This window comes from Nannospalax galili, unplaced genomic scaffold, assembly GCF_000622305.1.
Source record: "Nannospalax galili isolate Female #2095 unplaced genomic scaffold, S.galili_v1.0 scaffold137, whole genome shotgun sequence".
Classification (NCBI taxonomy): Eukaryota; Metazoa; Chordata; class Mammalia; order Rodentia; family Spalacidae; genus Nannospalax; species Nannospalax galili.
Window position 1 is genome coordinate 695,050 of NW_008340203.1, and position 26,634 is coordinate 721,683.

The 26,634-nt window shown below is 43.1% G+C and overlaps 1 protein-coding gene across 4 annotated transcripts; it reads right to left on the reverse strand.

The window, feature by feature from the left end:
• Positions 1–1,859: 1,859 nt before the first annotated feature.
• LOC103735843 (keratin-associated protein 4-7-like) lies at positions 1,860–10,112 on the reverse strand. 4 transcript variants are annotated; one of them, XM_017798703.1, is made up of 6 exons: positions 9,953–10,112; positions 9,808–9,865; positions 2,505–2,564; positions 2,290–2,364; positions 2,101–2,229; positions 1,860–1,920 (listed from the first exon to the last, which is right to left on the reverse strand). In XM_017798703.1, exons 1-6 carry the CDS (start codon positions 10,110–10,112, stop codon positions 1,860–1,862), a joined length of 543 nt encoding a protein of 180 aa, XP_017654192.1. The 4 variants fall into 4 exon arrangements, with proteins under 4 accessions (XP_017654192.1, XP_008833442.1, XP_017654193.1 ...); XM_008835220.1 differs by lacking the exons at positions 1,860–1,920; positions 2,101–2,229; positions 2,290–2,364; positions 2,505–2,564 and adding an exon at positions 9,468–9,747 and having other exon boundaries at positions 9,808–10,112; XM_017798704.1 differs by lacking the exons at positions 1,860–1,920; positions 2,101–2,229; positions 2,290–2,364; positions 2,505–2,564 and adding an exon at positions 9,468–9,493 and having other exon boundaries at positions 9,704–10,112.
• Between the last annotated feature and the right edge of the window lie 16,522 nt (positions 10,113–26,634).

A 26,634-nucleotide genomic window follows, 5' to 3' on the forward strand; every position in this document is an offset into this window, starting at 1 on the left:
CCAAGACTCCTGGGAAGCACCGCTCAGACGCTACACATTCCAAATTAGCCAAATTTTATTTAGTTCGCCAGTGACTGCATTCTCTAGGCCGGGATTTAGAGAACACAGCACTTGCTGGGGGAAAGTAAAGCTGTTAAAGGCAAAATCCACATCTGGATGAGTAGTTACTCAAAAACAAGCAGTCACATGTTTGTTCCTGTGGTTGGGCAAACAAGCAGTTACAGAAGCCAGAAAAGCAGTCACAAAAGCCAGGTTAAGTCTTTTTTAATATATATTTTATTTGTTATTTTTATTTTATGAGTATGCGTATATTGCCTGGATGTAATGGCTGCGGAGGACAGAAGAGGCTGTCAGATCCCCTGGAACTGGAGTTACGGACAGCTGTTAGCTGTCTTGTGGGTGCTGGGATTCAAACCGGGGTCTTCAGCAAGAAGTCAGTGTTCTCAACCGCTGAGCCATCTCTCCAGCCCCCAAGCCAGGTAAATCTTAACTGGAGCCTTCCTGGGATTTTATGAGTGTTTTCCTCTGGGGTCAGCTCTTCCTGGAACTGCTGGCCCTGGACCAGGGTAGGGTCTGGGATGGCTCACAAAGATGGCAGTCTTACACAAAATGGAGGAGCTCAGGCTATCACAAAGAGAGACAAATGTCGTCTCACATATGTGAAGTCTACAGAAACAGAGGACTTGAAAAGATAACTGTGATGGGATAAGATTGGGGCCAGCAGGTGGGCAGAGAGGAGGAGTGCGGTCTGACAGTGAGGGGGATAAGTCAAAGTGCTAAGATCGAACTACCTCATATACATATATGAAAATGTCATAATGCGACCCACTATTTTGTGGAATTATTAAATGCTAAATGAAAACATTCTAATTTTTTAAAAATCAGCAAAAGGATTGAAGATAACATAACGCAATTGTGCAGATATCGGAGTAAAGATACAGGTACAAGTTCAAGAGCTATCTAAGTTTGAAGAACAGTGATCCCAAGATCAGGATTTGAAACTGTGTAATCATCTCTGTTGTCTTAAATTTGTGTGGGAGGGAGGTGGCACTGGTATTAGGCACATGGGAGTCTAAAGTTGCCTCAGGGGTAAGACAGCCTCAGAGATGGGCGCGAGGGGCTCTCCACACAAAGTACTTCAGTTGGAAAATGATCCTAAGAAGCATTTGAACTTTGGAATTGGCGCAGGCAAGGAGGAAGTTGATAGAGTACTACAATGAGCAGCATGTCCCCGGAGACAGCTGGGCGCCAAGGCCACCACGGGCCTCAGAACGCTGTGGCACATGTCTGCTTGGGAGGAAGTTGGATAGTGTGTGTTCACAGCTCTGTTTCTCTGCTTGAGCTCTGAGCCCAGGGGCATTGCTCATCTTCCCACAGTTTCCTCTTCAACAGGAGCAAGTCAGGAAATTGCATGTGCTTGCTCTGTGAGAGATTCTTCCCACAGAGAAAGATGAATACAGAGGAAACAGTGGGTACACCTGAAGTCAGCTACTCTGGTCTTTGCATTGTTTAGAGATGAGCTAAAATATTGACAAATGAAGATGAGAATTCAAGAAGGAGAAACGATATATATACACTTGAAAATTAAGATTTATTTAACATTTAGAAATATCTCCATTTTTAAATATAGGGAAATAAAATGAAAGGATAAAGTGAACGTTTATAGCTATCAGAGAAAATTCAAACTTATGTTCATTTTACAGACAGGTAGTAATCTGGAAGGCATAGAGGCAGTGTATTTGGAGGTTAAACTCAATCTGTTAGAACAAAGTCTTTATAATTGGTCTCTCAGGATTCTCTCACAGATAGTCTACATCAGGAATGCTGGTTGATGAACAGAAGAGTGTGGAGGAGAGCACTCAGCAGCAAGAACCACTGGAGCATGCTGGGCGGCAGCAGGTAGTCTGGCAACAGATAGGTCTGCAGCAGCTGGAGATGCAGCAGGTGGGGAGGCAGCAGCTGGACACACAGCAAGTTGGGCGGCAGCAGCTGGATCCACCACAGCTGGAACCACCACAGCAGGGGCGGCAGCAGCTGGAGATGCAGCACTGGGGCCTGCAGCAGCTGGACACGCAGCAGGAAGGATGGCAGCAAGGGGACTGGCAGCAGGAGGGTCTGCAGCAGCTAGAGATGCAGCAGGTGGGGCGGCAGCAGCTGGATCCAGCACAGCTGGAACTACCACAGCAGGGGCGGCAGCAGCTGGAGATGCAGCAGGTGGGGCGGCAGCAGCTGGACACGCAGCAAGTGGGGCGGCAGCAGCTGGGGTGGCCGCAGCTGGGCTGGCAGCACACAGACTGGCAGCACTGGGGCCTGCAGCAGCTGGACACACAGCAGCTGGGCCGGCAGCAGGTGGGCTGGCAGCAGCTCTCCTGGCAGTAGTCTTGGCCACAGCGCAGCAGCTGGAGATGCAGCAGGTGGGGCGGCAGCAGCTGGACACGCAGCAAGTGGGGCGGCAGCAGCTGGGGTGGCCGCAGCTGGGCTGGCAGCACACAGACTGGCAGCACTGGGGCCTGCAGCAGCTGGACACACAGCAGCTGGGCCGGCAGCAGGTGGGCTGGCAGCAGCTCTCCTGGCAGTAGTCTTGGCCACAGCCCTGCTCAGAGCAGACAGAGAGACAACAGGAGCTGACCATGGTGTCGGAGGAGGAGGGGGCTCTCAGTAGGTTTTCAGAAGGTGGGTTGGAAGGTTTGGAAGTCTCCCTGCTCCACATCCCTTTTATACCCTGCTAAGGGGCTGCTGTCCGCACATCCAACATTCTTTCCCTGCTATTATTTGTTGATAAATAGGCAATTGTCAAATTAGGTTAGTTTCTTTTCCTGGTTAAACCTTCAGAGTGGATGGAAAGCATTACTTCCTTTCCCTGGTGTGTTAGCATTCATCATCAGCTCTTGCTGAGCCAAGTCTTGGCCACAGCCCTGCTCAGAGCAGACAGAGCCACAACAGGAGCTGACCATGGTGTCGGAGGAGGAGGGGGCGGTGCCTTGGCCGCAGCCCTGCTCAGAGCAGACAGAGCCACAACAGGAGCTGACCATGGTGTCGCAGGAGGGGGTTCTCAGTAGGTTTTCAGAAGGTGGGTTGGAAGGTTTAGAAGTCTCCCTGCTCCACATCCCTTTTATACCCTGCTAAGGGGCTGCTGTCCGCACATCCAACATTCTTTCCCTGCTATTATTTGTTGATAAATAGGCAATTGTCAAATGAGGTTAGTTTCTTTTCCTGGTTAAACCTTCAGAGTGGATGGAAAGCATTACTTCCTTTCCCTGGTGTGTTAGCATTCATCATCAGCTCTTGCTGAGCCACTTCCCAAGTGTCTTTTATGCTTTAATTTCTTCTAAAGTGTTTTCACATGACATTGTGTGTCCTGTCAGTATGCACTTCAGTCTCATGATGCTCAACGTGGCTGTCTACTTTCGGTCATGATTCTTACAGACCCACAGTCTCTTCTATGACTGAGCATGATACAACTACACTATTTTAGTGGCTCATCATAACAATTTCGGGGGGGATCAAGGTGTGAATGGGAAAGAGCAGTGCTATGAGAAGAAGGGCATTAGGACATGTACACTTCCCCATGTGAGCTGCGACCCAGTTTCTAGGTTTTTAAAACTTGAAAAGAAAATAATTTCAAGTTGGGAAACTCAATGGTGAAATGTTGGTCTTTGTGGTTATTAGACTTCAGGAATGGGTTGGACCATTGATTGATTTCCCCACCCCTTGGCAGAACTCTGAGAGCTAAAAAAAAAAACCAAAAACCTCATCCTAAAATTCACATGGAATTACATGAGACCCTGAATAGCCAAAGCAATCTTTGGCAAAGAACAATGCTGGGGTGATCACCACACCAGATCTCAGATAATATTACAGAGCTGTAGTCATAAAAACAGCATGTGGGTTTTTGGAGGAATGTCAGGGAGGATTCAGCTCACTGTGGGCGGTGCCAACCCTAGGCAGCTTGCACTGTATTGTATAAGAATGCAAATTGAGCATGGGCCAGGGGAGCAAGCCAATAATCAGCGTTCCTCCATGGCCTGTGTGCCAGCTCCTGCCTCCAGGTTCCTGCCCTGAGTTTCTACCTTGGGATCCCTGTTGAACTATGACCTGGGAGATGTAAGCCAAATAAACCCTTTCCTCCCCAAGTTGGTATTTGCTCAGAGTGTTTTGTCTCAGCAATAGAGAAACAAACTAGAACATAAATTGGTACCAGGATTGTGGGGTATTGCTGTGACAAACATGACCTTGGTGTTTTGGGGAGGATTGTGGAAGTGTTTGGAACTTTGGGCTGGAAAAAGTCATTGAATGTTTAGAGTCTGTTGCTGTGGAGCTTGGAACAGTTATGCTGAAAGAGTTATGGATGATGGAGTCCTGGCTCGTGAAGCTTCAAAGGGAAGAGGAAACTATCAGGGCTCTTTATGTAATATCTTGAATTGAGAATCTGTGGGTTCTGGTTGCTGGGGCTGAAGACTCAACTGTGGCTAAGAAGAGATCAGAACCATTGAAGTAAAACCTTTGCTTTGCTGAGACAGTTGATGCTGGCTGGTTAGCTGGGGCTGAAAAGTCAGCTGTGAGTAACAACAGACCAGCATCACTGTCCTGAAATCTGGGAAGTATTTCCTCAGGGCTAGCACACAGAAGCTGTGGTCCAGAGGGAACCCAAGCCTCCATCTTAAGCTGGAAGCAGGACTTGGTAATGTGTAAGAGTCTCCAGCATGGTTCTGGTGTTGAAAATGTGGAAGGGGTCACAGAGAGCAGCTGAGGCTTAGCACTCTCTCTAAGAGGCCGGGAAAGACCATAGGTGAAAGTGCAGCTTCCGTTGCAGTGAGGACTCCAGGACTGAAGAGGTCATGGAGAGGATCTGAGGCTTTTCACCATGCGATGCCAGTGAAGGTGCAACTTCTGTTTCAGTGGAGACTCCAGCTTTTTGGAGATGTGAAGACCATGGGACGACCACCAAGGGCAGCAGCAAGTATGAAATGGAGCTGGCCTGGGCCTGCGAGATGAGCTGTGTGTTCTGTGGATGGCAGAGTCAGTGATGTGGTACTACCAAAACCCTTTGGAGCCCAGAAGATCATGAGTACATCTCAGATGTCCAGCCTTGAGCTACTTTGCTAGACTTTGGTTTTACTTAGGTGTGCCAGATTCTTCCCTTTTGAAATAAGACAGTACTTGTTTTGGATTTTACAGGAGCCCACAGTTAAGAGACTTTTAAATATTTGGATTTTCCTAAGGACTGTGGGAATTTTAAAGTTGTACCATCTGATGCTGTAATATTAACATCATACCTTTGGAGATAAGAAATGGAAAGGTTGTGGTTTGACAGTGATGTATTTGTGTGTCAAGTTGCCAAGGGGTCAATTGTGTTGGATAGCTTTAGTGTCAACTTGACATACCTGGGTAGAGGGAACCTCAATTGGGGAATTTCCTCCATTGGACTGACCTGTGGCTTTGTCTGTGGAGTATTTCCTTGATTTTTGAGTGATGTGGGAGGGCCCAGCCCACTGTGAGAAGTCCTATCCCTGGGCAGGTTGTTCTGTATTGTATAAGAAAGCAGGCTGAGCATGGGCCACAGGAGCAAGCCAGTAAGCAGTGTTCTTCCATGGCCTGTGCTCCAGCTCCAGCCTCAACCTTCCTGTCCTGAATTCCAACCTTAGGCTCCCTAGAGATGAACTGTAACCTGGGTGATGTAAGATAAAATAAACCCTTTCCTCCTCAAGTTGGTATTGGTCAGAGTGTTTTGTCATAGCAATTAAAGTCAAAATAGAACAAATGGATCAGCAGGTAAGAGTGTGTGCTGCTCTGGCAGAGGAACTAGTTCAGTTCCAAGTCCTCAAATGGCAGCTCACAACTGCCTTTAACTCCAGCTTCAGGAGATCAAACACTCTTTTCTGCCCACCATGGACACCGCATGCACATGGTACACATACTCTTGTAAAACACTTGTACATATAAAATAAAATACAATATAGTGATATAATATAATAACATGAAATAGAATACTCCATTTAGGAACTAGGTTATATCTTTCAGACACCTGTACATAGACTGCCATTATATCCTTTAAAGAATGACAAGAACAAAAGACATCTTGTCAGTTATCATATTATGCTAGTACACAATGATTTTTCATAAATGTCTGTTATGTAACTTGTCTACAGTTAAAATGTATCATAGCTATGTGAGTATCAGTGCCTTAGTTATAACATCATGACCTAAATAGAGCAATAGGAATGCCCAATGGATAGGAAAATTCACATATTTTCAATTCAATTAGTTACTTTATCATAAAAACAAAGCTCCTTAAGGGGAAGTTATATATTTATAGAAATATTTAAAATAATGGACATGGACATTGACCATTGATTGATTTCTCTTTGATCTCAAGGTATCTTCACTACTTAATCTAATCTCGGTGTTTAAATATTAGATAAGAATTTCAGTTTACTAGTTTTAAATAATCATTATTCTTATGAAAAATATATATTTAAAATGTATAAATATCACATACTTGCAATAATAGTTAAGAAAATAGCCAAGTCAAAAGAGATATTTTCTTTTTTTAAAAAAAAATTAAATTTGTTTTTATTGAAGTTTTGTGTATTTCATGCAGAACATCTCAATCAATCTTAATCATCTTTACGCCCCTTCCCCACTGGCACCCTCTCATAGCCCTCCCACTGGAATTCATGTATTCTGTCATTTGTATTAAGGCCTATTGTGTCATTAGTGTTCTCAGACATCCCTCAGTGCAAGCTCATCTACTGAAGTCTATTCAGCCTACCTAGAGTCCCCTCTTTAAGAAGATCAGCTCTTCCTCACCCAGCAGGAATCAGTTGCCAATATTTCTTCAGCTAAGATTGAGGTCTGCTGTCCATTTCCCCAGTTCTATGCTGGGTTTTGTCTGCTTGAGTTTGTATGGGACTTGTGTATGCCGACACCATTGTTGTAGATTCATATGAGCAGGGTCCCAGGAGCTTGTAGGTCTCTATTTCTAAATGGTTGGTCACCTCCTCCCTGGCTCTTATAATTTTTCCACCCCGTCTTGAGCTCTGGGTGGGTGAAGTTAATATAGGAGTCCTGTCCAAGCATCCTGCAGGCTCTTAATCTTTACGTTTTGGCCATTTGTGACCTTTTATGTTTCTGGTCCTCTGTTGCATGAAGGAGCTTTATTAATGAGAATTGAGAGTTTCATTAGAGACCGCTTTACCCCTGTTCTATGTTCCTTGAGCCTTAGATATAGAGGTTGCATTGTAGATGTGTTGCTTAGGCCTGGGCAATTCATAGGCAATGTTTGTGTGTGACCAGTTGTGATACTTGGTAATAGTCTCTGTTGGGTGCAAAAGAAGCTTCATTGATGAGTGCTTACTGGGGTATTTGTCTGTAAATATAAGAACATGTATTTTGCACGTAGTAAGGAATTACATTAGTCTAGGGATATGACAGTCTTGGGGTTTTTTCTAAGATCTATGAGCACTCCAGTCATGCATATTTGGCTGTGTCTATAGTACCACACTTGAGTTTCCTCCCATTAAGTGGGCTTTTATTCCAATTAGGTAGCTGTTGAATGCCGCCAAAATGAAAGTGCTTTGGAATGCACTAAGAAGATGCCAAGGGAAAACACCACTCGGTGGTCCAGCCCAGCTTCAGGACCAAATAACCACATCAATGTCCAGCACAGCATATGACATTGGTAGAGTAGTAGCACATAAAGAGGTATTTTCATCTCCAAAAATTGTATATATCTTGTTTAAACTATATGTCTCTACATACACCCCCCAAATAATCACTGTCTCAAGATTTTTATTTTTATTTTTACTCTCTCAAGATTTGAAATAGTTTTCACTTTTCTTTTAAAAATTATGTTAGCCCTTCAATAGATATCTGTAAACAATAAGGTTTAGTTTCAGGGAAAGTTCATGAATGTTACATAGAATATTCCTGTATGTATTTTGTATTTTTATCTTTTACTTGATATGTTGTCCCAGGCGACAGGATTTCCTTAAAATCATCTTCAGTTTGTTTTACTTGCTGGTGCTCATGGTGCACATAATTCCCTCTCCGTAGCTACTTACTTCTAACCAACAGCACATGGCAACAGTTAGGGATGAAGTGACAAGTGATCATGACTCTTCCTGTTGGCCAACTCTGTTGTACAGAATCTCCCTCTGATCTAGTTTCTTTCTCCATTGCTGTGACAAAATACTCTGACTAGAACCAACCTGGGGAGGAAAGAGTTTATTCAGCTTACATCTCCCGGGTCACAGCTCATCAGAGAGGCCAATGTAGGAACTCAGGGCAGGAACCTGCAGGCAGGAGCTGAAACACAGGCCATGGTGGAACACTGCTTACTGACTTGCTCCCCTGGCCCCTGCTCAGCCTGCTTTCTTATACAACACAGGCCCACCTGCCCAGAGGTGGCACCACCCGCAGTAGACTGGACCCTCCCACATCACTCAACAATCAAGAAGATGCCCCCAAAGACACGGCCACAGGCCAGTCCAATGGAAATAATTCCCCAATTGAGGCTCCCTCAACCCAGGTGTGTCAAGTTGCCACTAAAGCTATCCAGCACACTCTCTGTCAGTAGCTTGATGAATCCAGGTGCTATGTGAGATATTCATGAGCCAACAGAAGCTTAGGACAGTCTGCATATAATGCCCAAGAGATTTATGTGGTAGCAAAAGCTTAGGACAGCCTGCATCCAACACCCAAGAAGGTACTGAGGCTCTCACTCTAATGGTATCAAACACTCTCAACAGTCTCCCAGGTCAACGTGGAAGTGGATCCTTTCAGGCTGGCCCCTGACATGAGGCCCCAGTGACAGATGATGCCTTTGCTGAAGCTCTGTGACCCACTAGGAAACAGACAATGAATTCCCCATCCACAGAATCTAAGACAAGAAACATGTGGTATGTTAGCTGCTGACTATGGAGGAAAAACAGAAAAACTGCAGGTTATTACTCTAGATTTATATGGTCTCTCATAACCTTTAAGAGGGGAAGAAAGAATCAAAAGATGCAGAGAAGTGGATGTACTAGAATATTCCTAGTCATAAGACCTGAAATCCCAATAAGACAACTGCCCCCTGTAAGGCTCAGTAGAGTCTCAGTTTATCAAGGCATCAAGGGACAAATGAGGACAATTCCAGAAAAAGAAATAAGGAGACAATAAGTCATTTTATTTGTATGTCTTCAAACTTTAGATTTATTTAATATGTAGGAAACTGTCCATTTTTGAAAATATGGCATAGTACAACATATCCCAAGAGTTTACAGATTTCAGAGAAAACGCAAACATACTCATTTTAGAGAGAGGTACTAAGCAGGAAGAAGCAGGGGCAGGGGCAGGATATTTGAAGGCCAAAATAAATGTCTGTTGGGACAGAAGCGTTACAATTGGTCTCTCTGGATTCACCTCGCAGATGATCTACATCAGGAATGTTGGTGGATGAAGAACAGGAGCCTGGGAGAGAGTGCTCAGCAGCAAGAAGCACTGGAGCATGCTGGGCGGCAGCAGGTGGTCCTGCAGCAGGTGGTCTGGCAGCAGATGGGGCGGCAGCAGCTGGAAATGCAGCACTGGGGCCTGCAGCAGCTGGACACACAGCAGGAAGGACGGCAGCAGGGGGACTGGCAGCAGGAGGGTCTGCAGCAGCTAGAGATGCAGCAGGTGGGGCGGCAGCAGCTGGATCCACCACAGCTGGCACCACCACAGCAGGGGCGGCAGCAGCTGGAGATGCAGCAGGTGGGTCTGCAGCAGCTGGACACGCAGCAAGTTGGGCGGCAGCAGCTGGGGCGGCCGCAGCTGGGCTGGCAGCACACAGACTGGCAGCACTGGGGCCTGCAGCAGCTGGACACACAGCAGCTGGGCCGGCAGCTGGGGCGACAGCAGGTGGGGCCGCAGCAACTGGATACACAACAAGTTGGGCGACAGCAGGTGGGGCGGCAGCAGCTGGAGATGCAGCACTGGGGCCTGCAGCAGCTGGACACACAGCAGCTGGGCTGGCAGGAGGTGGTCCTGCAGCAGGTGGGCTGGCAGCAGCTGGGCTGGCAGCAGCTCTCCTGGCAGCAGCCTTGGCCACAGCCCTGCTCAGAGCAGACAGAGCCACAACAGGAGCTGACCATGGTGTCAAAGGAGGAGGTGCTGAGTGGTTTTCAAGAAGATTGTTTGGAAGGTTTGGAAGTCTCCCTGCTCCACATCCCCTTTTATACCCTGCTAAGGGGCTGCTGTCCTCACACACAGAATTCTTTCCTTATTATTGTTTATGTTAATAAGTAGGTGATTATCAAATTGGGTAAATTTTTTTCCTGATTACATTCTCAAGGTGACTGGAGAACACTATTTCCTCTTCCTGATGTGTTTGAATTCAGCATCAGCTCTTGACAGACCAGAAACTGCATGTCTTTCTTGTTTGAATTTCCTCCAAGTATTTTAGTTCTATTTGCTTCATTCTGATTTTGTGTGGGCCACTGAGTCTGAAGTCATGATGATTCTTATAATCCTACAATCCTTTCAGGAAACACTGAAGGATAAATTTTCAACTTGTTCTGATGGTTCTTTCCTTATGTGTCAGGTGAACAAGAAGGTTTATATGTGAAACTAGGCTCCCGGCATGGTTGCATAGCCATTAGGACACTACACTGTGAACTACAGCCTCTCTTCTATGTCTACATGTTTTTGAATGTTCTATAACAGAATATCCCTCTGTATGTTTGGAATTTCAGTTCTTTTGCTCAGTGTTACATACTCTCTTGGATAGGTAACCCCAAACGTGGTCCCCATTTTCTTACCTCTTGGTGCATATGGTTGCTGTATTTTGAATATGTATAATATTCCCCCCAGTTCTGTGTGTTACGGGTTGGTACCTTGAGTTCTACTTAGGAGTTGCTCAAGAGGCAGTGCCTCTGGGGAGGGGTCAAAGGTCATTGGGGGCACATCCTCCAAAGGGATCAAGGGATCCCAGCTCCTTCTGTCCTTGGCTTCTTCCTGACTGGTGTGAGTAGTCTGGGATAGCATGTGTTCCTTGTCACTGTCATTTAGCACCATCATCAGAAGCCCAAAGCAAATAGGCCACTCTAACTTACATTGGTGTCTCTATAACTGTGAGCAGAATTAAACTTTAATGTCAGTTGCACCTAATATTTTGCTATATCAGTGTGGAACTTGCTAATGCAATGGCCTGTGTAATTTCCTCACCTTGGGTGACTTACTTCTAACCAACAGCACATGGCTGCATTCAGCAGCGGAATGACAGGAGATTATGGCTTTCTTGTTGCTGGCGAACTCTCCTGTGCAGGCTCTGCCTGTCACTGACTTTGATGAATTCAGCTGCAGTGTGGGAAAGGTTCATATGGAAAACCTGAGGACAACCTGCATATGACACCTGAGAAGACACCAAGGCTCTCACTCCAATGGTGTCCGGGAATCCACTATTCTCAGCTATCACAGAAGTGACCTTAGAATTGGATTCTTCCAGGTTGACTCCACACAATAGACCCCCCCCATCTTTACTGAACATCTTTAGCTAACATCTTTACTGGAGCTTGTGAAACATTGGGAAATGGACAAGGCAACCAAATATTGGATTCTTCATCCACAGAAACTGTGAATTAATTAATTTTTGGTGTTTAGTACTAAGTTTTGAAATAATATAATGATGGGTGACTAGAAGTGTTTTTCTGCTCCTGCAAAAAGCCCTGAGAAGAAGAACAAATTATAAAGTCTGAAAAGAAATAGATATGCAAGAATATACTTACTTAGGAGGTCTGAAAACCTAACAAACTGACTTTGTTTCAGAGCCACCCTAGGAGAAGCTCTGGTTACCAAGGTGATAAGGAAGGAACAGGTAAGTGTCACCAGCATCATGGAAAAATTCAGAGCAAAGCCAATTTTCTAAAGCCCTCATTTTGATAGGAAATATTGTGGAATGTAGCTCCGTAGGACTGATGGGACTCATAAGATCACAAAAGAATCCAGGTAAAACCATTTAGCTCTTAGGATTAATATACATATAATCATGGATGAGTAGCAAGTTAGGAATGGTGACTGGAGTAAGTGGAGTATAACTCCAGCAATCTGTCGATATTGAAGGAGAGCTTGGTGCTCCTCATTATAAGTTGTAGGCACCCCAAAGTGGCACAGCCATAACCATAGGCTTTACATGGGCTTTATGGATATGGGTGTGTATCAGGGTATGTGTATATATATATATTGTTAGTATATATTAATTTCACAGAATAATGAGCTTCATCATTGCACATTATAAATATATACAATGTACTCCAATCATATCTGTCTCTCATCAACCTCTCTCATCATTCCCCACCCCTCCCCATATTCCCCTGTCTACTTTCATGTACATAGTTCTACATATGAGAGAAACACGTGATGATTGTCTTCTGGGGACTGGATATCTTTTGAGGTTTTTTAGATCTCTGATTCTTTTAATGTAAACTCCCATAGCTATAAACTTCCCTTTTAGTACTGCTTTTGCTGTGTATCAGAGGTTCTGGTAAGTTCTGTTTTCATTTTATTAGATTCTAGGTGTTTTGTAATTTCTTCCCTGATTTTTTTTCAATAACCCACTGATCTCACAAGAGTGTACTGTTTAACCACTATGCATTTGTATAGTTTCTTTTACTGTTGATTTCTGATTTTATTCTGTTGGGATACAATGAGATACAATAAAATTTTTCAATTTTTATATTTGTCAAGTCTTGCTTTATGATCTAAATATGATCTGTTTTTAAAGAAGTTTAGTGGATTCCTGAGGATGTATTTGGGATGTACAATGGAACATTCTTCGATACCCGTTAAGTCCATCTGATCCAATGGTACAGTTTAATCCAAAAGATACTATGGTAAATTGGGGGCGGGGGTAGGGGAGGGAGACTAGATGATGTAGCTACTGATGAAAGTGGCAATTTGAAATCATCCACTATTATTGTATCTAAGCCAATCTAACTATTTATGGAAGTAGTGTTTGTTTTATAAAGTAGATGCACAACTTTCAGTGCATATGTATTTATTATTATTATTTTAGTAGCATTGCTCTCTAATGTGTACATATGTATTTCAGAACAACTTAAGAGTGAAGAAGGGGTTTAGATAAGTTTCCCCAATGGAACACTGTGATTCCTCCTCCAAATTCCAATCTGGATACAGTTCTCAGACACATGGTCCAACAAATGAAAAAGAGTGCAGTCTTCAGCGAGATAGAAGCAAAGAAAATACACATAGCAGCAATTCTTTTGTCTATTCCAAAAGTTTATCTCCTATAGCAACCTATACAGGGTCAAGTGAAACGCCATATATTTGGGTGTTATTGGTCAGCAGATGAGAGTTGACACTAACAGCTACATTCCAAGATGCTAGCCAGATCCCCATGGAATCTGACAATGGTACCCCAAAAATAAAATAAAATAAAATAAAATAAAATAAAATAAAATAAATGATAGAGTCTTGACCAATGTCAGCTTCACAATTCACCCACTGGGTCCACAGGCATACCTGATAGTTGGAGTGTTGTCTAAATGATGTACAACAGCTACATTCTGATAAAGATAAAGTAACCACTGGCTCAAAATCCTCAGGATATGACCTAAGTGGTTCTTAAAGCAAGTCACATAGACCAGCAGACATCTTCTCTCTGGTACTCCTAATATAACTTTCTGTAGCAATTGTGAGTAATGAGTTGGAGTAACCAGAAAAAGAGGTGGGCGAGTGGATGATAAGATGTTCTCCGGAGGTACCTTTCAGGCTATGGTCCCCCATCCTTAAGCTGGTGTGAATGCACAGTGTAGGAAGCTGACACTGTTATCTGCTCCGTTCTTCAGGTAATTGTTCTTACAGACAACACTTTCTTTAGACATTTCCCTATCTACACCTTCACCTCCTACCCCAAGTGGCCACAGCTAGTGATAACTGGGTGGCAGTGCAAAGGTCCATATACTTTGCCTCGAAGGCTGTGATTCTGCTCACAATCTGGAACTTTCCAGTCACGCACTCTGCTTCTATTACTGTAATTTTCCTCCTCGAGGTTTCTCCTGAGAGCATTTCCTTTTAAATATTTCTTACAAAAGTCCCTGTTTAAGGTTCTGCTTTTACCGAATTCAGTAAAGCACATACTTCTTATAATAGTGCCCCCTTAAATACAACTTCATTCAACATACAGTCTGACTGGCATCCTCTTAGATATTCCATCTTTATCTTGACAGTTACTAACATTGTATTTTTCTCTATCCCTCAGACATAGTAACATGGAAAATAACGAAGCTAAGCAATCTAAAAGACACTGTAAAAATTAGAAAGAATCAACAATGTGTCAGGATATTTACCAGTCAAGTAGATGCTAAATCTGAGTTGGTCTTACATCATGGCAACCACCTATATTGAATGTCAAATATGAACTCCTGCAACTCTGAAATTAGAGAACATGCTTATCTTAGACCGTGTGGCTTTGGAGCAGATTTAGATATACGGATTTGAGAACAAGGAGTTTCTCTGGGAAATGACCCCAGGAAGCACTGTAGGGAACTTTGGGGATGATTCAGGCAGGCAGGACAGCCGGCACATACTCTTATGATGAGCAGAATGCCCCTGGAAGCTGCTGAGCTCCAGTCCCACTGAGGAGTTCTAGAATCCAGAAACAACATGTGTCCACTGAGGGGGCATGAGACCCATGTCTTCTCTGACTCCTTTCAGTGCTTGAGCTGCATGCCCAGGTGTGAATGTCCCTGCCCGGAGCTTGGCCTTTGGTCAGAGATAGTCTGGGGGCAGAGTCAAGGTCTTACTCTAGAATTCATATTTAGGTTTTAGATTGCAGATTTCTGAGGAAAAGGAGTTTGGCACGCATGCTATGACCGCCTATGATCCTCTCAGTTTTTAGAGATGAGCTTCAGAAAATTGAAGATAAGAACAAGGAAGAAAAATAAGGAAGCAAGATAGTTTTATATTTGTCATGGCTGCAAAATTCACATTTATTTAGGTCATAGAAATATCTCCACTTTAGGAAACATGACCCCCGTGGGGTCACATCATAGTTTGATGGAATCTAAAGGAAACAATCTTGGGAGAGAGGAAATTATGATTGTAAACAAAACAAACATCCTAATCAACTGGAACCAAGGTTTTACAGCTGGAGTCTCAGGATACTGCTCCTTAGATGGTCTACACCAGGAATGTTGGTTGATGAGAACAGGAAAGAGTGGATGAGAGCGCTTAGCTGCAAGAACCACTGGAGCACACTGGGTGGCAGCAGGTGGTCTGGCAGCAGCTGGACAGGCGACAGCCTTGGCCACAGCCCTGCTCGGAGCAGACAGAGCCACAACAGGAGCTGACCATGGTGTTGGAGGAGGAGGTTCTGGGTGGGTTTTCAGAAGGTGGATTGGAAAGTTTGGAAGTCTCCCTGCCCCCCATCCTTTTATACCCTGCTAAGGTGCTGTTGTTCTCATATTTAGCACTCTTTTCTTGTTATTGTTTGTGTTGACAAATATGTGATTATTAAATTAGCAAGAGTGATTTCCTATTGAACATTTTAGAATGGATAGTAAACAAGATTTCCTGGTGTACAGGGTAGGGTTCATCTCCCAGCTTTGCCTGACTCACTTTTCTAACTTAACGTCCTCCTAGAAAGCTGTCCCATGACATTCTGCCTCATGGTGGTGTGTGCTGCAGTCTCTTCTCATGGCGCATCCTATCTCTCCCATGTGATCATGATTTTTACACATGCATGTGATATAGTTCGATCACATTCACCCTCCTTTTACCCTCTTTCCATTCCCTCATTTCCTTCCATATCCTTGATGCTCTATTTTACTTTCATACCCCTTTTCCCCTCTAAATTGTTCAGATGAGATAAACTATGCAATAATTGCTATTCTCAGTCTGGCTTACTTTGAGTAGGCCTTTATGTCTTATATTCTTATCTCCTTCAACACTGAGTTCTTAGGTTTGTTCCCGTGATCATGTTCCAGAGTTCTGTGGTCTTGCTTCGTTGTATTTTCTTCCTTTTCTTTCTTTTTGTGTATAATGAAATATTTCATTGACTTTATCTTCCATCACTAATATTCTTTCTTCTGGTTGATCCAGGTGTGTCCAAACTTTTGACATTGTGTCATCTACCAAGTTCATGCTAAAACCTCAGGACACACAAAAATGTCAGACATGGCAGTATAGCTCTGTAACCCCAGTGCTGGGGGTGGGGAAAGGGGATATCAGAGGGTCCTTAGGCCTTGCTGGCAAGCCAGTCTAGCTGAAGCAGTAAGAGATCCTGTCTCAAAAAGTAAGGTGGAGCTGGGAGTGCTGGTACCTTTAATCCAGGCACTCAGAAGGCAGGGGCAGGCAGATCTCACATGGAGGACAGCCTGGTCTATATAGCAAGATCTAGGCCAGCAGGGATTACAGGGAGACCCTGTCATTTACAAATAAGTAAATGACAATTAAATAAATAAATAGAAAGGTGGAGAGAGATTGAGGAAGACACTTGACATTGACCTCTGGTGTGGTCACACACACACAAATCACACACACACACACACACACACACACACACAAATCACAAAAAGATCTAATGTTTCAAGTAGGTTTCCAATTTTATGTTGGGTTGCATTTATAGTTAGAGCCTCTGTGGCATGTGGCCCCAGGGCATGGGTTGAACATACTTTACTTGATTTATGAAGTTGTTCATTTTCAACATTTCCATTCATTTCTGTTTCTTGCCTAAAGTTTTCATTCATCTTGTCAACCACCAAGCCTAAGCCTGCTGCTGCCTACACTTTCCAACATGCCCAGATCTGACCCTTCCCCTCGTAGCCTCCTGTGACAATTTCCCACCAAGACACTGTGGTGGAGAAACATCGGGCTCCCCAAATTGGGACTGTTCTTCTTTATAGGTCCCCAGAGTAGCTCAACCTCAAACAACAGACCTCCCTCTCAAGATGATGCCGGGTGAGAGCTGTGGGTACTTGCTTTTCTCTGCATAACATTTCTGTTTCTCTAGCCAACGAAGCCAGATATAGAAAGGCACATATCACACGTTTTCTATCATATACAGAGACTGGGGGTCGGGACCGTAGCTCAGTGGTAGTGTGCTTGCCTAGGACATGCAAACTTTAGACTATGCATCTACATATGTCTATACACATACATAAATACATGGCACAAAAGTAGGACTATTTGAAAAGAGAAAGCTGAACACTGTGGGGGGGAGATGTGACAGGAGGGGGTAATGTGTGCTGAATAGAGCTGAATGTATACTGGTAAATTTATTTTTAAAGAAAGAATAAAACCCCACAATAGTCTGCATATTAATCTATTTTCTCCAAATGTCACAATTTTATTTTAATGGTTCAGTAATAATCCAGTGTGTACAGATGTCATGTGTTTATTCATCTGTTGATGGGTACCTAGGTTGATTCCAATATCTTGGTGAATGTGAATAATTCCCCAGTAACAAGCATTTGTAGATTTCTCTTTTGCATACTCACTCCATTTCCTTCAGATAAATACCCCTGAGGTGCATAACTGTATTTCATGATAGTTCTATTTTTAGTTCACTGAGAATCCTCTATATTGACATCCAGGGTGGCTTCATTATTTCACATTCTCACAAATAATATAAGGGTTTCTTGACTCTCCACACCCATACCTTCACCAGCATTTGCTGTTTGTATTTGTATAGTTTCCATTCCGAATGGGGTGGGGGAAATCTCATTGTAGTTTTGATCTGCATTTCCTCGGTAAATAACGATACTGAATATTATAAATATATATTAATTGGCCATTTGTACTTCTATTTCTATTGAATTTAAAAAATTTCCTTATAATACAGTTTGAGGGTATTTAGGTCCACTCCCCTATCCTTACTCCCCACACTGCCCCCCTCCCATTTTAATGTACTCTAGTATATATAATATGGCATATAGAGTCTGATTTGTGTCCCCAAATGCATCTCAGAATGGGTCCATTCACTGGTCCACATAGAATCGTATCCCTGTAAGACACTGTCTTCCTCCCTCCAGCAGCCATCAATTGCTAAAAGTTCCCTAGGCTGGGTTGGGATTTCTTACTACTTCCCAATGCCTATGCTGGGTTTTTGTCTGGTTTGAGCTTGTGTAGGACCTGTGCATGTTGTGACAATTGCTGTGAGTTCATGTGAGTAACTGACCAATTGCCTGGAAGACTGTTTCCTTGTGGTCATTCAGCCCCTCTGGTTCTTACAATCTTTCCACCTCCTCTTCCACATTGATCCCTGAGCCTGGGAGGCAAAGGTTTGAAATAGGCATCCTATTCAGGGATAAGGATTCTTCAGCCTCCTGTTCTCTGCACGTTGGCCAATTGTGGGTTTCTGTGTTAATCACCATCTGCTGCATAAAGAAATTCCTTTGATGACAGTTGAGAGATTCATTCATCCTATGTGTAGAGGTTGCATTGAAGGTATGTCACTTAAGGTTGGGCGTCACATAGACACTTATTCTTTGCATTCGGTCAGTTCTGGAACTCTGTAAATAGTTTCCATCTGTTGCAAAAAGAAGCTTCTTTGATGAGAGGTGAAAGGCACACTTGTCTGAAAATATGAGGATGAATATTTAAAATACAGTAAGGAATTACATTGGTTCAGGAATGTAGCAAAAGCAGGTTATTCTCTAGGATCTATGACCTCTCTAGTCACATGGACTTGACTATGTTTATAGTACCACACATGAGTTCCCTCCAATCGATCCATACTTAATTAAATTAGAGAGCTGTTGATCACTCCCAAAATAAAAGTGCCACTGTTGCACCAATTGTGATCATTTGATAGGACAGTCCTTGTTGTTTATTAGGTTTTACTGCTAGGTAGGACTATTGATTGGTTTTCTCCTACGGCAGCTTGTGTAGTTTCCTCTGATACCGTGAGAGCTAGTCTTCAGGAAGAATAATTCAAGGTCAGTTCCAGCTTGATTGTTCTGAGTCCTGTGTCTACATTATGTCCTATCTTCAGCAATAAGGTCTTACTTTTAATTTCTAGGAGGCAATCAATGACTGTGGAAATAACCTGTGTTACTTAGGGAGTCTCTTGGACCACTCTGACCAAGAACTCAAAGGGACGTTTCTCCTGTCTGGCACTGTTTCTTGTTATACAGCTTTCAGTTATACATAAACACTTGCATTTTTATTATGTGTGTAATTCCCAGTAGGGCTTGAAATTCATAATTTTCCATTTCACTTTTCATAGCATGTAAGCCTTATTAATCTCTCCTCTAACTCCCCCTGCATAGCGCTTCCCACTCTTTCCGAAGTTAAAGTACCCCTCTTTCCCCATGTGCCTCTGTCAAGCTCGTTATTCTCCTTTAGCCCCATGTTTCCTTTCTATTTTCCTGGTTCCTGTAGTTACTCACATCTAGAGATTTGGAGCTAAGATCCACAGATGAGAGAGAATGCACATGGTAGACTTTCATCAAGTTTGTATGTGGTAGGTTTCATCAAGACAAACTTGATGAAACCTAGTATTACATACAATGAATATGTACCAATAACATAAACAAAAAGAATGAGAGATCAGCGTGCTTTGTGTCTTTGACTACTAAAAATTTTTATTGGGAAATATCAAAATAAAATCCAAAGAAAAACATTAGAAGAAAAATCTAGACGTAGAATGTTTACAAACTTGTTTTTGAAACAGAATTGGGAATTCTAAAGCAATTTGACGAATAATTTCACTGTAAATTCTGATATACTAGCGGTAGGATGATTTTTACACAAGAGAATAATAAGTACAGAAACTCAACCAAATGACTCCCTGAGTCCGTAAGTTAATAGTAGTATGTCCACTATTCTGTTGAATTAAGATTCTCACAAGACAATAAAAACTAACATAGAAACTAAAGCAAATGACTCCCCGAGACTATAAGTTAATAGCAGCACATCCAAGTGTTCTGTTGAATTGATGCCTGGACTGAAGGAGGAAGACAAAAAAGTGAACTGATCCGGATGAGGACACTCAGCAACAAGAGCCTCCACAGCAGCTGGGGCGGCAGCAGGTGGTCCTGCAGCAGCTGGGCTGGCAGCAGCTCTCCTGGCAGCAGCCTTGGCCACAGCCCTGCTCAGAGCAGACAGAGCCACAACAGGAGCTGACCAGGGTGTTGGAGAAGGAGGTTCTGGGTGGGTTTCTAGAAGGTGGGTTGGAAGGTGTGGAAGTCTCCCTGGCCCACATCCCTTTTATGCCCTGCTAAGGGGCTGTTTTCTCATATATAGCACTCTTTCTTTGTTATTGTTTGTGTTGGTAAATATGTGTTTATTTAATTAGCAAGATTGCTTTCCTGTTTACACTTTCAGGATGGATAGTAAACAGGATTTCTTTTCCTGATGTGCTAGGATTCATCTCCCAGCTCTTCCTGACTCAGTTTCCTAACTTAACATTCTCCTAGGAAGCTGTCCCATGACATTCTGCCTTGTGGTGGTGTGTGCTGCAGTCTCTTCTCATGGCACATCCTAACCATCCTATGTGATCATGATTCTTATAGTCTCTGTTGTTTCTGGTCCCCCAGGAGACTAAATCCGAATTTTACTCTGATTTCCCATTTGTTGTGGGTCAGGTTAAAAAAAAGGGTTTGAATGTGAAGCCATTTACAAACACGATCTCAAGAACAGACCTCCAGTCCCCCAGGAGACTAAATCCGAATTTTACTCTGATTTGCCATTTGTTGTGGGTCAGGTTAAAAAAGAGGGTTTGAATGTGAAGCCATTTACAAACACGATCTCAAGAACAGACCTCCCCACTGTGATTCAGTACCAGGGTTTTAAGCATTTTTGTGGGAAACACGGAACTGTTCTCAGACACAACTGTAGGACATGGAATTTTGGTGATTCTTTTTTCCCCCAGACAAAAACATCTGAAATTTGTTCTTAGGGAATCTTCTTGGGAGAAGTTGGCTGCCAAGTGCAGTCAGACTATGAGATTCAGGTCCCTCCGCTCTCTGCTGTGGAGATGGTTTTTCCCCTTACCTTCCTGTCCTTCTGGTTCAAAGGGCCACATTGGCTCATCTTGGCTATTTCTAGACTGTGCTCCCCCTGACATGCCACCCTGTGTTTTTCCTGCTACTCTAGCTTGTTCTCTGCCATGTTCGGTTTCTAAGCTTTCAAGCTTTTATACTTTTCTGCTTCCTTATCTGTGGTGTTGGTCAATGTTTACTCTCTAGTTTTTATTTTCCCAAAACAAGAGATGATAGAAAGGTTGTAGAAAACAGATTTCTAGCTTACAGAACATCTACCTATGTTATCTTATCATGTTATGAATATAATACATCCTTAAGTGTTGAAAATATGTGCCTCAGGGCTGGAGAGATGGCTCAGCAGTTAAGAACACTGACTGTTCTTGCAGAAGACCTGGGTTTCAACCCCAGCACCCACATGGCAGCTAACAACTGTCCGTAACTCCAGTTCCAGGGGATCTGACAGCCTCTTCTGACCTCTGTAGGCATTGCATGACACGGGTGCACAATATACACATACACATAAAATAAAAATAATAAGAAGAGAAAGTATATGCTTCAGTCAGTGGCTAGCTGAAGACTTTTCGTAAGTGTGAAATGCCACAGTCCCTTACATGTTCCAGCACCTTTGGAGTCAGGGAACTGTGAGTGAAAACACTTCTTTATGCCATGTTCTTCTAAGTATATGCCACATTCCTCTCCTGGGTGGACAACTCCTGTCTGCAGCTCTCTCTGAGAACATCTATCTATGTATCTCCACTCTGTTGAGTCTTTCCATAACATACATTCTTCATAGTATGTGGGGATTATGAAGTTAGGAAAGAATCACTGTGTTGACTGGCAGAATCATGTCTCCAGATGATTGAGACATGCTTCCTTACAAGACCAGTTCTAATAAGAAAAACTCTTGCAGGTACTCATATCCAAAACCAACCAACCAACCAGCCAGCAGAGTTATTAATACAGCAAAGTCTACAGGATGAGAAGGGGTAAATGTACTGTAATTTCTTGGCAGAATTTTTAATATTTATGGATTATTTAAGAGTTTTGTGCAATGTATTTTGATTATATTTGAATCCTCGTGTCCTTTCAAATCGACCCTCACCTTATACACCCTCATTTCACGCCCTCTATTTTTTAGGGCCTATGGAGTCTAATTTGTTTTCCTCAAATACGCTTGATTGTGGGTTCATCCCTTGAAATGTGGTCAACCTACCTAGTGTCACCTCCTTAAAGAAAACTGACCCATCCTCCAAAAGCTCAGGGAGCATTGAGGGAGAGGGGGTGAAAAGACCGTTAGAGCCCGAGGTGGTAGATGAATACATGGAACATGTGTCTTCCAGATACAGCAGGGCAGTTACACACATGAACCCGTGGTGATTGTGACAGCATACACAAGGCCTACTCTAGCCCACCAGAGACAAAATCCCAGCATGGAGTGGGGAGGTGGGCACAAGTTCCCTCCCTCCCTACCCCCCAGCTGAGGAACTGTTAGCAATTGACAGCTGTTGAGAGAGGAAGAATTTATTGAAAGACTTATATATCCTGTGATTGTGTCCACCCTTACTGCAAAAATTAGTGCATTACTCTTGGAACTGAGTAGAAAAATTGGTTGACATTGGTCATGGTGGTATATAATCTCCATGCTTGGGAGGCTTCTGAAGCAGGAGGGTTGCTCTGAGTTTGAGGCCAGCCTGGGCTTCATAGCAAGAACCTGACTCCAAAATGTGACCAAGCCTTTGACATTGTGTCATCTAACAAGTTCATGCTAAAACCTTACAATGGGATTCTTTTTTAAATCATGGGGCTGGGTGATGACTCAGTGAGTAAAATGCTTACACTGCAAGCATGAGGTCCTGAATTTGGATCCTCAGGACCCACATAAAAGCTGGCATGGCAATGTAGATCTATAACCCCAGTGCTGGGGGTGGGGCAAAGGGAGTAAGAGGATCCCTAGACCTTGCTGGCCAGCCAGTTTAGCTGAAGCATTAAGAGACCCTGTCTCAAAAAGTATGGTGGAGCTGGGAGTGTTGCCACATATCTTTGTCACAAGCACTCAGAAAGCAATGGCACGCAGATCTCACATGAGGACAGCCTGGTCTGTATAGGAAGTTTCAGGGCAGCTGGAATTGCAGGGAAACCCTGTCTCAAAATAAATAATAAATTAATAATAAATAAATAGAATAAAAAATAAGATGCCGAAAGATTGAAGAAGATGCTTGAGATTGACCTCTGCCTGCCGCCCCCCCAATCACAAAAAGATCTAATGTTTTAAGTAGGTTTTCAGTTTCATGTAGGGCTTCATTTATAGTTAGAGCCTCAGTGGCCCCAGGACATGGGTCAAAAATGCTTTACTTGATTTATGACATTGTTCATTTCCAAGATTCTCTTCATTTTCCAAAATCTGTTTCTTGTCTAAAGTTTTCACCCATGTTGCCAACCACTGAACCTAAGCTTACTGCTGCCTAAGATTTCCAATGTCCACATCTGAACCTTCCCCTCTGTGTTGGCCTCCTGTGACCATTTCCCAAGGAGACACTGTGGTGGAGAACCCTCAGGCTCCCCGAATAGGAACTCTTCCCCCACCTCCTCCTCCTTCTTTTCTTCAATAAAATTGGTTTAATTTTTCTTTTTTATTTGATTGACCTTTTAAATTTTCATACATTTCCCACTCAAACCCCCTTCCCCATCCATGCCTCCCCCTATACTACCCCACTGAGCCCTATGCACTCTGCCATACATGCTGAGTCTCATTCATTCAGGTGCTTGTACCCAAATATCCTTCAGTGTAAATGCATCCACTGGAGTCTAGTCAGCCCATCCAGTGGTCATATGTAAGTCATACTCTGCTTCACCCAAGCAGCAATCAGTCTCAAATAGTGCTCTATCTAGTGCTGATCCACTACCTATTTCTTACCTCCCCTTTGGGCATGTGTTTAATTGAGCTGACATGGGTCCCGAGTTCGATGCCACCACTGCCACAGGCTCACATGAGCAAGCCTCCCGTGGCCTGGAAGCTTTCATGTCTTTAAATTCATGAATCAGCTGTGGCTCTTACAATCTTTCCACCTCCTCTTCCACAATGGTCCCTGAGCATGGGTGGGTGAGTTTCCACAAAGGAGTCCCATCCAAGACTCTACAATCTCTTATTCTCCAAATCTTGGCCAGTTGTGGCCTTCTGTGTCTATCGCACTCTGAGGTACCGGGAAGCCTGACTGGTAAGAGTTGAGGGGTGCATTAGCTCTCTCTCTCTCTCTACACCTTATCCCGCTATGCTCCATGAGCCTTGGTTGTAGAGATTTGACTGCAGATGTGTCTCCTAGTACTGGGCATCTCCCAGGTGTATGTTCTCTGTGCCTGACCAGATGTGCAACTCTGCAGTAGCCTCCATCTGTTGCAAAAAGAAGCTTCTTTGATGAGTGCTGTGTAGCATGTTTGTTGCTTTAAGAGAGGTCTCTTCTATCTGGCATCGCATTCCCTACCAAGCAGTTCCTAGGTATACATAGGCATTAATGTTCAGATACTCTACGTGCATTTCTCATAGGGTTTCTAGGGCATCACTTTTCCCTCTAGGTCTCCTAGCCCCCGAGATTCACTCATCTCTACTCTTTTTTCTCTTTTCTGGCCTCCCTCCCTTCCTAGTCACAGTGCCCCCATTATCCCCACCCACCCCCTAATGCCTCCTGACTCCAGCCATCTTTCCTTTCCTGACTTCCCTTGCTCCTCCACACCATGGTCCCTTGCATGTCCCTTCCTCCTCGCCTCCCTGCCGATTACTCCCACTTTTTCCACCTCCCTCAGATAACATCTGTTCCCTACTATCCCCCTTTCAGGCTGTTTATTTTCCTTTACTTCCTTTGCTTTTACTTGGCTCCTGGTGTTACATCAGAATTTGTATACTCACAAATTGGTGCTACAATCCACAAATGAGGGAAAACATACGTCGCTTGCTTTTCTGCGTTTGTTACTTCACTTAGTGTAACACTCTCTAGCTCCATCCATTTACCTGCAAATTTCATAATTTCTTCTTTTCTTACTGCTGAGTAGAACTCTATTGAGTAGATGGACCACATTTTCATTAGCCGTTCATCAGTTGAAGGACATTTAGTTTGTTTCCATTTCTTAGCTATTGTGAAGAGAGCAGCAACAAACATGGATGTACAGGTATCTCTATAGTATGATGAATCCCTAACTGGGTAATATGGTAGGTTCATTTTTAGTTTTTTTAGGATTCCCCACACTGCTTTCCATAGTGGTTGTGTGAGTTTGCATTCCCACCAGCAGTGAGTGAGCATTCCTCTTTCTCCACATCCTCTCCAGCATTTGGAGTCTTTCATTCTCTTGATCTTAGCCAGTCTGACTGGGGTAAGGTGAAATCTTAAAGTGGTTTTGATTTGCATTTCTCTAATTACTAAGGATGTTGAGCACTTTTTAAGGTGCTTCTTAGCCATTTTTATTTCTTCACTTGAGAACTCTCTGCTTAGGTCTATCACCCATCTTTTCATTGGGTCGTTTATCTTCTTATTTCTTCCTTTCTTGAGTTCTTTGTATATTCTGGATGTTAATCCTCTGTTGGCTGTGTAGATGGTGAAGATTTTCTCCCACTCAGTGGGTTTCCTCTTCCCTTTCTTAGTTGTTTCTTTTGCTGTACAGAAACTTTGTACTTTAATGAGGTCCCACTTATTGCTTGTTGACTTTAGTGCCTGAGCAGCTGGTGCGTGATTTAGAAAGTTCTTTCCTATGCCTGTAACTTGGAGAGTGCTGCCTATGTTGTCTTCTAGCAGTTTCCGAGTTTCAGGTTTATATTGAGGTTTTTTATCCATTTGGAGTTGACCTTTGTGTAAGGTGAAAGATAAGGGCCAAGTTTCATTTTTCTGCAGGTGGAGATCCAGTTTTGCCAGTACCAATTTTTGAAGATGCAATTTTTCCTCCACTGTGTGTGCTTAGCACCTTTGTTGAATATCAGGTGGCTGAAATTATATGAACTCATGCTTGGGTCTTCTATTGTGTTCCATTGATCTAGGTGTCCATTTTTGTGCAAGTACCATGCTGTTTTTATGAGTAGAGCTCTGTAATATAATCTGAGATCTGGTAAGATGATACCCCCAGCATTGTTCTTTTTGCCCAAGATTGTTTTGGCTATCTGAGGTCTTTTATGATTCCATATGAATTTTAGGATTCTTTTGTCAAGGTCTGTGAAGAATGTCATGGGTATTTTGATTGGAATTGCATTAAATCTATAAATTGCTTTTGGTAAGGTGGTCATTTTCACAATATTGATTCTACCAATCCAATCCATGAGCATGGGAGGTCCTTCCATCTTCCTCCATATCTTTCTTTAAAGCTTTGACATTTTCATTGTAGAGAAATTTAATGTATTTGGTTAGGTTTTTTTCCTAAATATTTTATTTTTTTAAGGCTTTTGAGAATAGGAGGGTTTCCTCTAGTGCTTTTCCTGATTGCTTGTTACTGTATATAGAAAGGCAACTGATTTTTGAAAGTTGATTTTGTATCCTACCACTTTACTGAAAGCATTGATCAATTCTAATAGTTTTCTAGTGGAATTTTTGGGATCTTTTATGTATAATATCATATCATCTACAAATTGAGATAATTTGGCCACTTCTTTTCCATTTGGTACTCCTTTAATTTCCTTCTCTTGTCTTACGGCTCT